The 13051-nt window shown below is 35.0% G+C and overlaps 2 protein-coding genes across 2 annotated transcripts in view; both read right to left on the reverse strand.

Moving 5' to 3' along the window:
• Positions 1 to 4387, reverse strand: part of LOC125838313 (uncharacterized) — a 41358-nt gene extending 36971 nt beyond the window's left edge. The window contains exon 1 of the mRNA XM_049517378.1: positions 3568 to 4387. Coding sequence (XP_049373335.1) covers positions 3568 to 4387 — 820 coding nt within the window. The remainder of the gene's footprint in view (positions 1 to 3567) is intronic.
• A 2454-nt stretch (positions 4388 to 6841) lies between these two features.
• On the reverse strand, positions 6842 to 12809 carry LOC125838290 (vacuolar-sorting receptor 1-like). The gene is made up of 12 exons (XM_049517356.1): positions 12298 to 12809; positions 11151 to 11843; positions 10371 to 10459; positions 10205 to 10274; positions 10037 to 10120; positions 9490 to 9566; positions 9298 to 9379; positions 9092 to 9174; positions 8799 to 8865; positions 8228 to 8356; positions 7828 to 7934; positions 6842 to 7197 (listed from the first exon to the last, which is right to left on the reverse strand). Exons 1-12 carry the CDS (start codon positions 12584 to 12586, stop codon positions 7102 to 7104), a joined length of 1866 nt encoding a protein of 621 aa, XP_049373313.1. The 5' UTR covers positions 12587 to 12809; the 3' UTR covers positions 6842 to 7101.
• Between the last annotated feature and the right edge of the window lie 242 nt (positions 12810 to 13051).

Consider the following 13051-nt stretch of genomic DNA (forward strand, 5'->3'; position numbering starts at 1 on the left):
ATGATCTTTGAAAGAATTGTATCAAAACAAGCTTTCCACGAGAGCACTTCTTTCCAATCACTATCTAAGAATTTTTTTTATCCATATAAACACCTCAGAAATTGAAAAAGGGAAGAACTTCATGTTTTTGCTATTGGTTGTATCCTATGAAATCAGTCTACAGTTCATAGAAGTTTCTACGAGTCGTAGATGACACTCGTAGGAATGAGGTTGAGATTAGGGAAAAATCAAGTTTATGAAGTTTGACCTATGAGTGAACAAGACGGGTCGTCGTTTGTACTACGGGTCGTAGATGAGTTTCGTAGAAGGGTCCCAGACTTAATGAAATATTGATCTTGAACTTGAATTCTACCAATTGGCTGTATGAGCCGTAGAAACTTCCGTTGTAGGAAGGTCTCGTGGAAAGTTATGTGAATTTGGATTTCTAAAGTTGGTTCTACGGTTGACTAGTACGGACGGTAGAAAGTTCTTTTACAGTCATTAACGCTTCAAGTCATTAGAGCAAGGTTCCAAGAGGAGAAAAGCTAGGGTTCAAGCGTTCTTCGAGTTTCGTCGATTTCACTAAAGAACTTCGTTCTTCTAGGTATGTAAGGCTATCATAGTGTTGGACTAGTTCGTCCTCACACCCCCTACATCTACTTTCAAATCAGTAAAAGAATAATCTATGGTTCTATACTTAGATTTGAGTATTCTTCAGATGAGTTGATATGGAGTTCTTGAGTTGTTGATTATTAAATTCCTATTTCTAATCATTGAATTGTCGTACATTTTGTATTGCCATTATTGAGTTGATTGTTTATGTCTATTTTTCAGCATGAACCCTATTCTTGAGTATTCATTGAATTCTTAATGAGAATCTTTTAAGCAAAACATAATTGTTTAAACTGAGTTTTGAGGAAGTAATAAAGAGGAGTTTGAGAAAGAGTGTAAGGGAACTAAGTATTTCCCAAATGTTTTATTTTTTACATGAAGAAAAGGAGTACACTTTCTTTTAGAAAAGTTAAAAGAGTTTTCAGAAAGATTGAATACATAGTAGTTACCTCTTAAAGAGGCCCCTTTTGAGTAATTATCTCAACCCAGAATGCATTTTTACATTGAGCAAAGAGAAACCTTATTTTCTAAATGAGCAATGAGTTTCAGAGATATTTCAGAGCACTTACCTCTTTTTAGAGGATAGTTTGAACAATTATATCAAGCCAGAGAAAGAATATGTTTTTATACATTTGAGCAAATAGTATATAATATTGAGAGTACTATTGAACACCGATATGGGAGAGAGTTCAGACAACTCACAGCCCCCATAAACCATGTCTTGCCAACATGGGTACATGATCATACTTTTTAGATGAATCCTTAGTGCCTTCGGGCAAAGCTTAGTGAATCCACTTAATTGAGCGGTTCTATATCCTGACACGATATATGACAGTTCTGACAGCGTGGACAAGACGATGTATCATCACGTAGCTCATAGTGATGGTTGTCGGTTGAGAATCTCTCAGTAGAGTTAAAGTGTAGTTTAAATATATCACTTATTATGTTGAAGTTCAGAGATGAGAGTATTTTGTAGAGTTAAGTGATTTCATTCCTTTAATTCTTTACATTCAATTGAGTTTATGCTATATCTATTGCAGTCCTTTCATTCATTTATTTTGTCTCGGCTATATGACATACTTGTGCATTTAATGTACTGATGTCATTCAACCTGCATCTTTTATGATGCAGATACAGGTGTTCAGGATCATCAATAGGCATTTCGTTGAGATCACTTTGCGCTTCAGATTTGGTGTGCCTCCTTGCTTTCCGGAGGATTTCATATTTATTTTCCTATTCTTGTTGAGTTGTCGTGGGTCTTGTCCCGATATCTATCCTAGTATTAGAGGCTTCATAGATAGTTAGAGTTGAGGAGTTTCTCAATATTTCTCTTTTATTTTGAGATGTTTTGCAAACTGTTTTATTTATAACATTGAGTACTTCCAGTCTTTGAGTTAAGTCTATTTGAGATATATGAGTTAAGCTCTACATATAAAGCTTCTTTCTGTTTGAGTGAGTCTTCTGCTAAATAGTTAGAGAAGCTAAGGGTTAGCTTGGGGATTAGAAATGGTTCTCGAGTGTCGGTCACGTTCAGGGTGTAGGCTCGGAGCGTGACACTCGGGACCTCTCAAAAATCAACCAAGACCTCACCTAGGACCAGTGGCGTACGCAAGATTTTTTGTAAGTGGTGTCGATATTTAAAAATAAATAAATAATAAATAATTGATATAAAAATATTAAATTAATAAAAATTAATTAAAAATGTACTAATAAAATATAAATCAAGTAAACTACTACAACTCTCCTTGACGAGTTTTCATATTTTGAAATGTATTCATAATAGCTTCATTGGGGATAGTACTAAATATTTCTTTCTCTATATAAGGCACCAAACAACCACTCAAAAACTCATCATCCATTCGATTTCGTAAATCAATCTTAATCAACTTCATCACCGAGCAAGCTCTTTCAACTGTAGCAGTAGCCACCGGTAAAAGTAAAGCAAATTTAACTAGGCAAAATACAAGAGGATAAGTTTTGTGCTTCTTCATCTCTACGAGTATCTTGGAAAGATTAGAAAGTCCCTTAAGACCGAAGAACCTTTTGTCATGATCTCTAACATCAACAATGTAATTTTCAAGCTGAAAGCGAAGGTCAACTATAGAGTATTTATCAAAATCATCAGGGTATAACTCAGTCAATCTCAATAGCTTTTCCATCTCAAAGTTAGAAAAAGAATCAACTGGGTTCAAGCAATCTATTCCCAGAAGCAAATCAATTGTCACCTCATCAAAGCGATTATAGAGTTCTTGACGTTGCCAATCAATAATTTTATAAAATACTTCAACTCGATAGTGATGTAAAATAGTATACTCAATAATTCTACTACGTGATCTTCCACGGATAACATAAAACTCATCAAATTTAGGTATCAAAATATCATATTTGATACAAAACTTAGATACCTCATTCATAAGTGAATCCCAACTTTCATCTCGTAGTTGTTGCAATCGATTCTTTGCCACTCTAACGAGTAACATGGCATTGCAATGTCTTGCTCTTTCTTTTGAAAAGCAGCATTTAGATCATTTGTAATTGCTAAAACAATGCGCATGAAATGCAACATGAAGACAACATCAAATGTTAAACATTCTATAAGATATCCTTTTGCCTTACATTTCTCTTCAAAACGAGTATTAACAGCAATAGCATCAAGTACATCAATGATAGGACCAAACATGAGGATAAAATTGTTAAAAGATTTGTAATGAGATCCCCACCGAGTATCACCTGCTCTAGCAAGACCTAATTCTTGATTCAAGCCCTTACCAGTTTCAAGTTCACCTTTATGTAATGATTTTTCAATTTCTTTTGCTTGAGCTTCGCGAAGTTCATCTCTACGCTTGAAAGAAGCTCCCACCATATTTAGTATATCAAAAACCAATAATAAAAGTTCTTGCACTTCATCACATCTTCTAGAAATCGCAACAAGAGTTAATTGAAGTTGATGAGCAAAAAAATGAATAGAATGAGGACCTTTACTTTCTTGTTGCATCAATTTTTTTAGCCCATTTATATCACCTTGCATATTACTTGCTCCATCATAACATTGTCCACGTATATAAGACTGACTTAAAGAATGTTGAGTAAGTAAACCAATAATTCCATTCTTTAAAGACAAAGCAGTAGTATCACGAACATGAACAATACCAAGAAATCGTTTCATCACACTTCCCCTTCTATCAACATATCGTAAGACAATAGCCATTTGCTCCTTACATGAAATATCACGAGATTCATCAACTAAGATGAAAAAGTGATCATCATTTAAATTCTCAATTATACACTTAATTGTTTCAATCTTACATGCATTGATAATATCTTTTTGAATATGTGGAGAAGTTAGTTGATTATTCTTTGGAGCTTTTTTAAATGCATTGTCAATATTATCACATAGCTTCGCATACCAAGTAAGGATCTCAATATAATTACCTCTATTAGAAGAGGATACATCTTCACGATGGCCCCGAAATGAAAATCCTTGCTTCAAAAGATATCTTATCACATTAATTGCATCTTCCAAACGAGTACGATATTCTAACTTTTCCTGATAAGATTTTTTAGCAAATGCACTTTGAATGGATTGCTTTTGTCTCAATAAATCTTCACAATTTCGTCTTGATTGATTATGAACACTGTTTGGCTTACCAATATGCACATCAAGATTGTGATTCTTATTCCAACTTGTAAACCCTATGGTTGAAAATACATCGCCTCCTCCTTGATTAATGCTTTCATCTTGAAACAAATAACAATAGAGACAAAATGCTGCATCTTTTGTTACACTATACTCCATCCAATCATACTCATGAAACCATTCAGCATTAAAATGACGTAAGTCACCATAAAAATCCTACTGAGGAAATTGATGATTTTTTGGTTGAAAAGGACCATTTTGAAGATACATTCTTCTTACTGCATCACGCTCATTCGGATGATACTTTCAAATTGGTAACCTTTCTCCGGGTCAAATTTTAAGGAAGTTAAATCAACTCTTTCACTTTGTCGACCTTGTTCCTCATTACCGTTTTCTTCTTCTAAGTTAACAGAATTTTGAGGTGTTGAACTTGATTTTGAAAGATTGCAAGATACTTTAGAATAATATCTCTCCATTGAATTGGTCTGAATTACAAATTTAAATAAATTAGATAACTCTAAACAATTTCAAGAAATTAAATCTATAAAAGTTGATATTTCAAGAAATTTCAATGAAAACTAAAAAGATGGGAGATAAAAAGAAAAGAGAACTTACAATTAAAGAAAAAACGACAGTAGCATCAAGCTATCAACGCAGACCGCAACGACACTTAAATTTGAAGGTTTCTTTTCAACTTAAATTTTACTTTATAACTTATTATTGTATCCAATTCTGATTTGAATAAGTAATAAAATTTCTATAGTGGGTTATATGTAGTATTCTAGTTTAACTAGGTTGTTTTAGCCTAATTTGAGTAGGAATATGGAGGTTGGAGGTTGGAATCCTTCTTAAACTTTTCTCTTTTTCTCTGAAAAAACGCTCAAAAATTAAAAGCAAAAAAAGCACCTAATGAGATTCGAACTCGGGTGTGTTGAATGACATGACAACTTCGTTCGCGGCGTGAACCAACGAGCCAAGGCGCTTCCTTGTTCAAGGAGTGTTATTTATAATATTTACAGTTTTGTTTTTATTTTTTCAGATATATATATATATATATATATAACTACTAAAAAAATTCAACGAAGCCGTGTCGGGTGACCCCCCTTGATATAAGGTGGGTCCGCCCCTGCCTAGGACTAAAATCATCCCCCGAATCCAACGGAACACTCGAAATTTCGATCCAAGCATCTGAACCCCAAATGTTGACCAAAGTCAAGTAAAAGGCTAAATTTCCAAAATTTCATAACTTAGGACCTCAAATTCTCAAAAAGACTCTGAATCTGAAACCGAAAACTCTCACCGACCATATCCCATATTCAAGAATTAATGAAATCGACGAAATTCCATTCCAACACTCGAAACTCCAAAAGACTTCAAAATCACTTTTAAGTAATTCAGCCTTTCAAAATCACAAACTAACTCAAGTTCTCAATTTATTACTCAAATTTCGAAAGCGAATTTTCAAAACTTAAACATAAAAGACTCGGGGTCACGATTGGGAGGGGCAAAAAGGTAAATTCATGAAACTTTCCAAAAATAATCGATCGGGTCATTACATATTTTTGATTTTGGTACATGGAGCAGTGGTTCAAATCTTTTAAGATACCAATAATTTCGTCAGAACTTTAAAGTACCTGCACTACCGGAAAGTTCAAATCTATTATAAGATAATCTCAAATATGCATGATAAATGAGAAATATTAGAAACTAGTGGGAGATTGTTGGATAATTTGTAATAAATAGAGTCTTGAATTGAACAAACAAATCTGTTCATAAAAGAATATGACTATTATGAAGTCATATGTACATGAAAAAATATGACTATTATGAAAAGTCATATGTTCATGAAAGAACAAGACTATATTATGAAAAGTCAATTATTAAGTTCTATAAATATAAAGACTCTCTAGAAGTGGCCAATAGAAAAATCTGCAAGTAAATTCAAAGGCTTTGTTGTATCCAGAAGGAATTTGTTTGAAGTTACCCCAATATGTATATAAGCAATATCTCTTTAAAGAAAATGATTCTTCATGCCTCAAAGTTATCTTCTTCTTCAATTTATACTTCCTATTATTTTTCTAACAGTAATCGATATTGGCTAAAATGTTTTAACAACATTGACCAATCAAATCTCAGGAAACTACACTTAAATGACCACCAAAGAAAGGATGTGGTGCAATCAGAAGTATACTATTTGAACCCTAAATATAAAAAAATTCTTGGTATGGAGTGCTTCCTCTGAATGGGACCCTACGCAGCGCAAATCAGAATAGTCGGGATTCAATACGAATACCGAACACCGAATGGAAAACCAAAAAAGAAAAGGTTTAAAGTCAACTTGTTAGATTTCAAAACTTATCATGCAGAGGTCAAAAGTTCAAGTGTAATCACCCATCAAATCTTCAGCGTGCCGATTGAGAACATTGTGGCAGTGGCCATATCTGACAACTGGTATATAAAATTCTGTTGTTGGAAAATCAAAATTGATCTTTTACAAGAGCAAAAGAGAAGATATCAATCAATTAATTAATCATGCCTCACTCCAAAACAGGAAGTGATGGCATAATATGACACCTTACCATCCATTCATACCATATTGTGCAATGCAAAATGATGCTTTCAAGTGGAATACAAACTGATATTGCGCATTTCCTTATTATTAGAAGTCAAACATCATGCGCAAATCCAATTCAAGGACAATTCCTTTTATTGGGTTTATGTGCATTGTTGGGACATACATGTACATAAATAAGATGTAATTTGTTTCGATGATGATTGGCACAAAGAACTTTAGGCTGACTAACTGGTGGCAGACATCCAGTGGAGGCTGCATTCTACCCAAGCCATCATCACTCTTCAGTAATGGTCTATCATTAGACGTTCCCGTGGGGAACATTAGTTGCCCCCTCTCCTTGATCCAAAGGCATATATTGTGCCATGATGGCACGAATCTCTGAGTCCATGTATCTCTGCACATACAAGGTTCCAGGATTTAATGAAAAGGTGAAAGCAACATTGAACAAGAAAACACGCTAGTGGATATCATGCTAATTCCAAGAAAGGAAAAAACTGCTTGAACAGAAAAGATGAATCTGTCCCAAAGATGGTGATCGGGGAGAAATACGACATAAGAAAGAAACCTTTAAACACCTCTCTGAGAATCAAAGAAAGAAACCCCACTCCAAAAACTTGATATTTACTCAAAAAGTTCTTTCTTGCTTTTATTATGTGGTGGGATTTGGAGGCACATCTCATTCTGGGGATATTTTCACTAGACTTGAGTGAAAGATTATAACTGGGATTTGTGGTAGAACAAAAGGAATTTGCTGGCCTTCCCATCAACCATGTATATTTAAGGATCGAACGACTTCAACAGGTAACTCAAATGCAAAATCCTAGAAGATTTGTCTTGTCTAAGTATTTATAAATTCCCAAATCACTTTCTAACATCATTAGTTCTGAAGATCATACGTTAATTACTATGGAAAAACTGGTTAATTAGCACCAGCATAACATTTCAAATGCTTTTACTTCTGTGTTTTCAACAGGTAACAGTTGTCTGTCTTTGATGAAATTAAGAACATTGTACAATGACATACCCGGATTCTATACTTGTACACAGCATATGCCGAAACCCCTGCAACAGCCAAACCCAAGATGATAGTCCAAACAAGGCCCCAGCTGAACTCTGACTTGGCATCTTTGCCTGCAATTTCTCCAACAAACTTAGTCGCAGAAGATATCGACAGACATGCAACTTTGGAAAAAAGTAGATCAAATTCTTCGGTATGCAGTTGGCAAAATTCTATTACATTTAAATAAGCTAAATCATGCTAATATCAGAAACATCACATATAAAAACTAACCTATTTTAAAGAAACATCATATTATGAAACTTAACTACCTTCACCAAAGCCAAGTATATAAGAAACCCTATGTCTACCATTACAAGTATATTTTCATTACATTGATCATTACATTGACAGCTTCTAAACTTACTTATACACGTGTCATGTTCATGCATGTACAACAAATTGGCGTTGCAACTGCAATCATAACTACCCCAAGTGTTCTTGCATTTGCACTCAGCACACTGGCAAGCCAACTTCTCCTTGCATTCATCAATATCTGAAGAAGGGCCAAAATTGAAATGAACTTTAAGAATAACAAGATAATTGTTCAACAGAAGTGCTATAAAACAGAGAGCAAAACTACTCAAACTCCACCTCGATCACTTATATTGATTAATATGTTCCTATGCCAGGAAGCTAAGTTGTGTGGACTCTTCACTTTTGATACTGCACCAGTGTCAGATTCTCCAACAATACATTACTTTTGGAGAATCTCTTTAGGAATCCAACACGCACCCGCTGACATTTTGGTGAAGAGTCCGAGCAACATAGACAGGAAGTTGAAAGATTTGGTCTCTTAGAAAGAAAAAGGTGCAAATATTTTTGGGGCAATTAAACAGACACAGACAAAATCCAAAGAAATAAAGAATTAAACGCTGAAATGTTTCCAGGAACAATATATGTCGACAGATTGATACATAATGAACAATTCTACATACCCTCACAACTGTTAACTCCATCCCCTTTGAATCCTGGTGGACATTTGCAACCCTTTGTGTGATCGTCCTGACAAGACAAGGATATGACAAATAATGCCTCTGTATACAGAAAGTCATTTGAGATAAATGCCTAATGAACCCAAGAAAAAAAAACATCTTTAACTTTGGAGCACTGCTCAAGTAAAAAACAAAAAAGAAAGGAAAGGGTTAGGGCATCCCACAAAAGAATGAGAGCTGCTATGGAGGACAGTTCAAAAGGTAACACTAATCGTGCTTTAATAAAAAACTCTTACAATGCAAGCAGAATATGCCCTGCCATTTTGGGTTCCCTTCCAACAGCCTCCATTGTTTATTTCACACCGCAATGCTCCAGATGCTGTCAAACCATGTCAAACCACAAGCTCAAAAGATTAGTCTATAAAGACAACATGCATGCATCACAACAACACCAATTTGTGTGTGAGAAAAAAAGATGACAATTAGTGGATGAAAAGCTTACCTTCACAGTGAGTATAACCATCACCAACAAATTTTACTCCCTGAACTACTGGGCATTCACATACTCTACCACGGAAAGTATCCTGCATCACAATTTTGTACATGGATTGGAAATTGAACTAGAAGCAAATAAATCTGGAACTTCACAAAATGAGGCTTATCGTATAAACAGTCTTTAGACAAATAACTCTACCTGGCATGCTGTAATGTTAGCAGTCTTGTCCTGCCAGCACCCACCATTTGATTCTAAGCATTCATTTGTTTCTATTTCTGCAAAACAAGTATTAAAATCAACTTTTGAATCACCTTGTTGGAAGAACGCATAAACTACAGACTAGCTGGTCCTTAAGACCTGTTCTTTATTTTTTTTTATCAGGTAATCTGAGTTTTATGTAGCAAAGTAGCTAATGTAGTTTTTGTCTCATCAGGTTAAAAGTAGAAATATGTCGGGTAGGCAAGCACATCTGCAAGAATTTATACCGGCAATGTTTCTCATATATTATAATTTCACTAGTATTTATACCGGCAATGTTTCTCATATATTATAATTTCACTAGTCTTTGCAACCAAGAAAACGATTCAACACCATTGGAGATTAAAAAGAACCGAGGAAGATTCCACCAGTAAGAGATATCTCTTTCGGACTTCTGTCCCATCTTAAAGAAAAGTCACAAACAGCAACAAGCTGATACCAAATAATTGCTAGCCTTCAAGACAGAGAAAAGATCAAGGAAAATGACCTTCAGTTAAACAAATTGCAGGCTCGGTTGTCTCCTCAAAACCTGAACAAATTGCCTTGAGGACTGCTCCCTTGTCCAGCTTACCTAAGATGAAGACAAATATGCCAAAATAAGAATCTTTCTATTTAAGTCAAAACACAATTTCCCTCTAAATCAAACAAGGTATACCTCTGTACTGTCTATTGTTTATAACGAGAGTTGGCAAGATAGTCACATCTCCACGAGAGCCCTTACCTATCTGGAAAGAAGCAATATGAAAAGTGAAAATTCAACTCAACATAGTCTCAAGAGGCAATATAGAAGATCTGTTCTATCACTTCTGTAGGACACACACCTGGGTGTCCTGTTCAGCCTTTAGAACAGGGTTGTCAGTATCTGCTTCAGGATCTCCAACACAATTTTCAATCTGTTTGACGTCAAAGCCTGCAGAGTCCATTAAAACAAAAAGGAAAATTCAAGACATCATTTCAAGTTCCTATAAAGAGCAAGGAATATTAATTAATGCAGAAGAACCACATAACAAGGAAAAAAAAATGTAAAGTCATCACAACATTGACCTTAGCCCAGAGAGAAAAAGTGGAGGGTGAACATGTGGCCCATTTTTGATACTTGAATGGTTAAGTAAAGGAATTAGTATTAAAAGTGCATAGAAAAACTATCACGTGCTATCGTGATCTCTTATTATCATACATAACTTTTCGGTATACTATTGTCAATTGAACTATTAATATGAAATCAAAAATAGCATGCAAGAAAGAACAATTATTCAACTGTGTATACTTTTTTTATTGCACTCAAAAAAATCCATCTAAGTTCAAGCAGGATAAAAAATATATGAGACCAAGTTCAACAAAACTAAGATCTGTTGATAGATTATAAACAGTGCACAATAATAATGATATTTTCTAGCTCTCACAGCTCATACAGAAGGATGGAAAGACAGAAACACCACCAGTAGCAATGAATGATCAGCACCACAACCTTAAAAGAGAGAGGAAATATGGATTGTGCTAAACTTATGGCTTCATCAACTCTAAATGTACAACAGTAAAGCAATGATGCATCAAGTGAAAAACACCAACAGAAATATGAAAGGAAAGAAACTCCGACCTACCAAGTGACTTGATTACTTGATCAGCACATTCTTTTGTGTATTTCTTCTCTTTCATTGGACACCGTATTGCAAAGTCAGTGACATAATCCCACCACAACCAGGGTTTTCCACTTTCATTTGCAACCTTAAAAAAGCAAGCTTGACGTAAATTTTGCAAAACAACATCCTTTCCATCATAACCTTTACTGAAGTCCTGCTCAGGGTCTGGAGCACAGTATCTTCCATGGTTGATGCACTGAGACTTGCATTGCTTGCTCAAAATAAACGCTTCCGGGCAATACCAAGTTATATAATGGGGACTAAACTGTGTATAACCTTTCTGCTCAAGTATCTGGGCAGCCCCCTTGAAGGTTTTGACAAACTTTCTCTGGCTTTCACACTTGGGGCCACACTCATCGTTACTATTGGTCCAAAATTCGTACTCCACTCGATCGTCAGGATGTGGAAGAGCCTCTCTCCAATCGAGGTTTATGTTAACCATTTCTCCTTTAGATAGTTCCTTCTTAATGCTATCCCCAAGTGATTTGCTAATTATAGCCGATGGAATAGTTATATCTTGCAAATAATCTGCCTTTGCATCCTCTTCCTCAGGGGTGTCCATGGTAATTAAAGGTTCAACACGGTCATCAGCAACAAGAATAGCACCTGCTCCAGCTTGCTGAGCATTCCAAGCCTTCAGTGTGAAAAAGCAATCTGCCAATACAGGAAAAACCATAGGCACCAACAAAGAACAAGAAAACACAAGTGAAATGTAAGAGGATAAATAGTATATACTCTTATATGTTTATGTAAGTGGATACATTGTGTAAATTTGTTTCAAGTTATAATAAGTTAACAAGCAAAACCATTCCAAATACAAAAAAACAGGCATAAATAATACTCCCCGATTGTTCAGTGCAAGAGCCAAACAAATACATGCTCACAGCTGCATTACACTATTTAGCTTCAAAAGACCTCTGATTTATGTTTCTCTGAGCACTAGTCTCCTTTTTCTCTTTTGGGGTTAGGCAATTTTTAGAAAAGAAAAAAAAGTAGAGGCAATTCTTCCCTAAAACAGGCAGCATAAATTTGTCCTGTTCTATTAACATCCAATTATGTAGGCAGAAATGTGATTTAAAAGGAAGTAGGAATGTCATCAAAAGTTTACCTCCTCTATCAACAAGAAGGAAAACAGGCATGCCACCAGGCTTAGATTTGTAGAAGATATCAAAATCTGAGAAATTCTTGCATGATTTTTGATTAGTTTTTGGGTACATAACATTACCAACCATGGTTCCTCCATACTGTGGTACCCCAAAGTTGCCAATTGCACACTCATACACCTCTTTGATTGAGTCTGGTGATGTTACTCTCAAGCTGTTCTTCTCCACCACAAATCTTCCCATACAACAACCACACAACACAAACCATATACACACTAAAAACCCTACCTTCATCTTCACTTCTTCCCTCAGATGGAGAAAAATAAAGATGACCCAGATCAGCTAAACCCCTAAAAACTGCAAATTTACATGAAAAATCAAATCTTGATGTCACCCAGATCAAAGCATTCAGGTGAATAATTAATTAATACTGTGAAAAAGCTCCAGTCTTTGAACAAGTAAAGGGAAGAAATTACAAAAGGGATGTAATGGTAATGACCAAAGCACTCTGAGACGTGTAAAATGTGCTAAACTGAGGAAAGCTACATGTATATAAATTTTTTTTTAATATATATAAGAAAATATCATCACAGACACAGATATTTGCTTTTGTCTATATTTAGAGTTTTCGCTTTCGCAGTAATTAACGTTTGGATGTGGATGAAAATAGTCGTTCAAGATTGGAGTCATAATTAGTTACGTCCACAAGAAATAAACCGTTATACTAAGATTATAATTATTGAATTTTTAATTTTTATT

Source organism: Solanum verrucosum, unplaced genomic scaffold, assembly GCF_900185275.1.
Source record: "Solanum verrucosum unplaced genomic scaffold, falcon-dt-bn FXZP01000110.1, whole genome shotgun sequence".
NCBI lineage: Eukaryota > Viridiplantae > Streptophyta > Magnoliopsida > Solanales > Solanaceae > Solanum > Solanum verrucosum.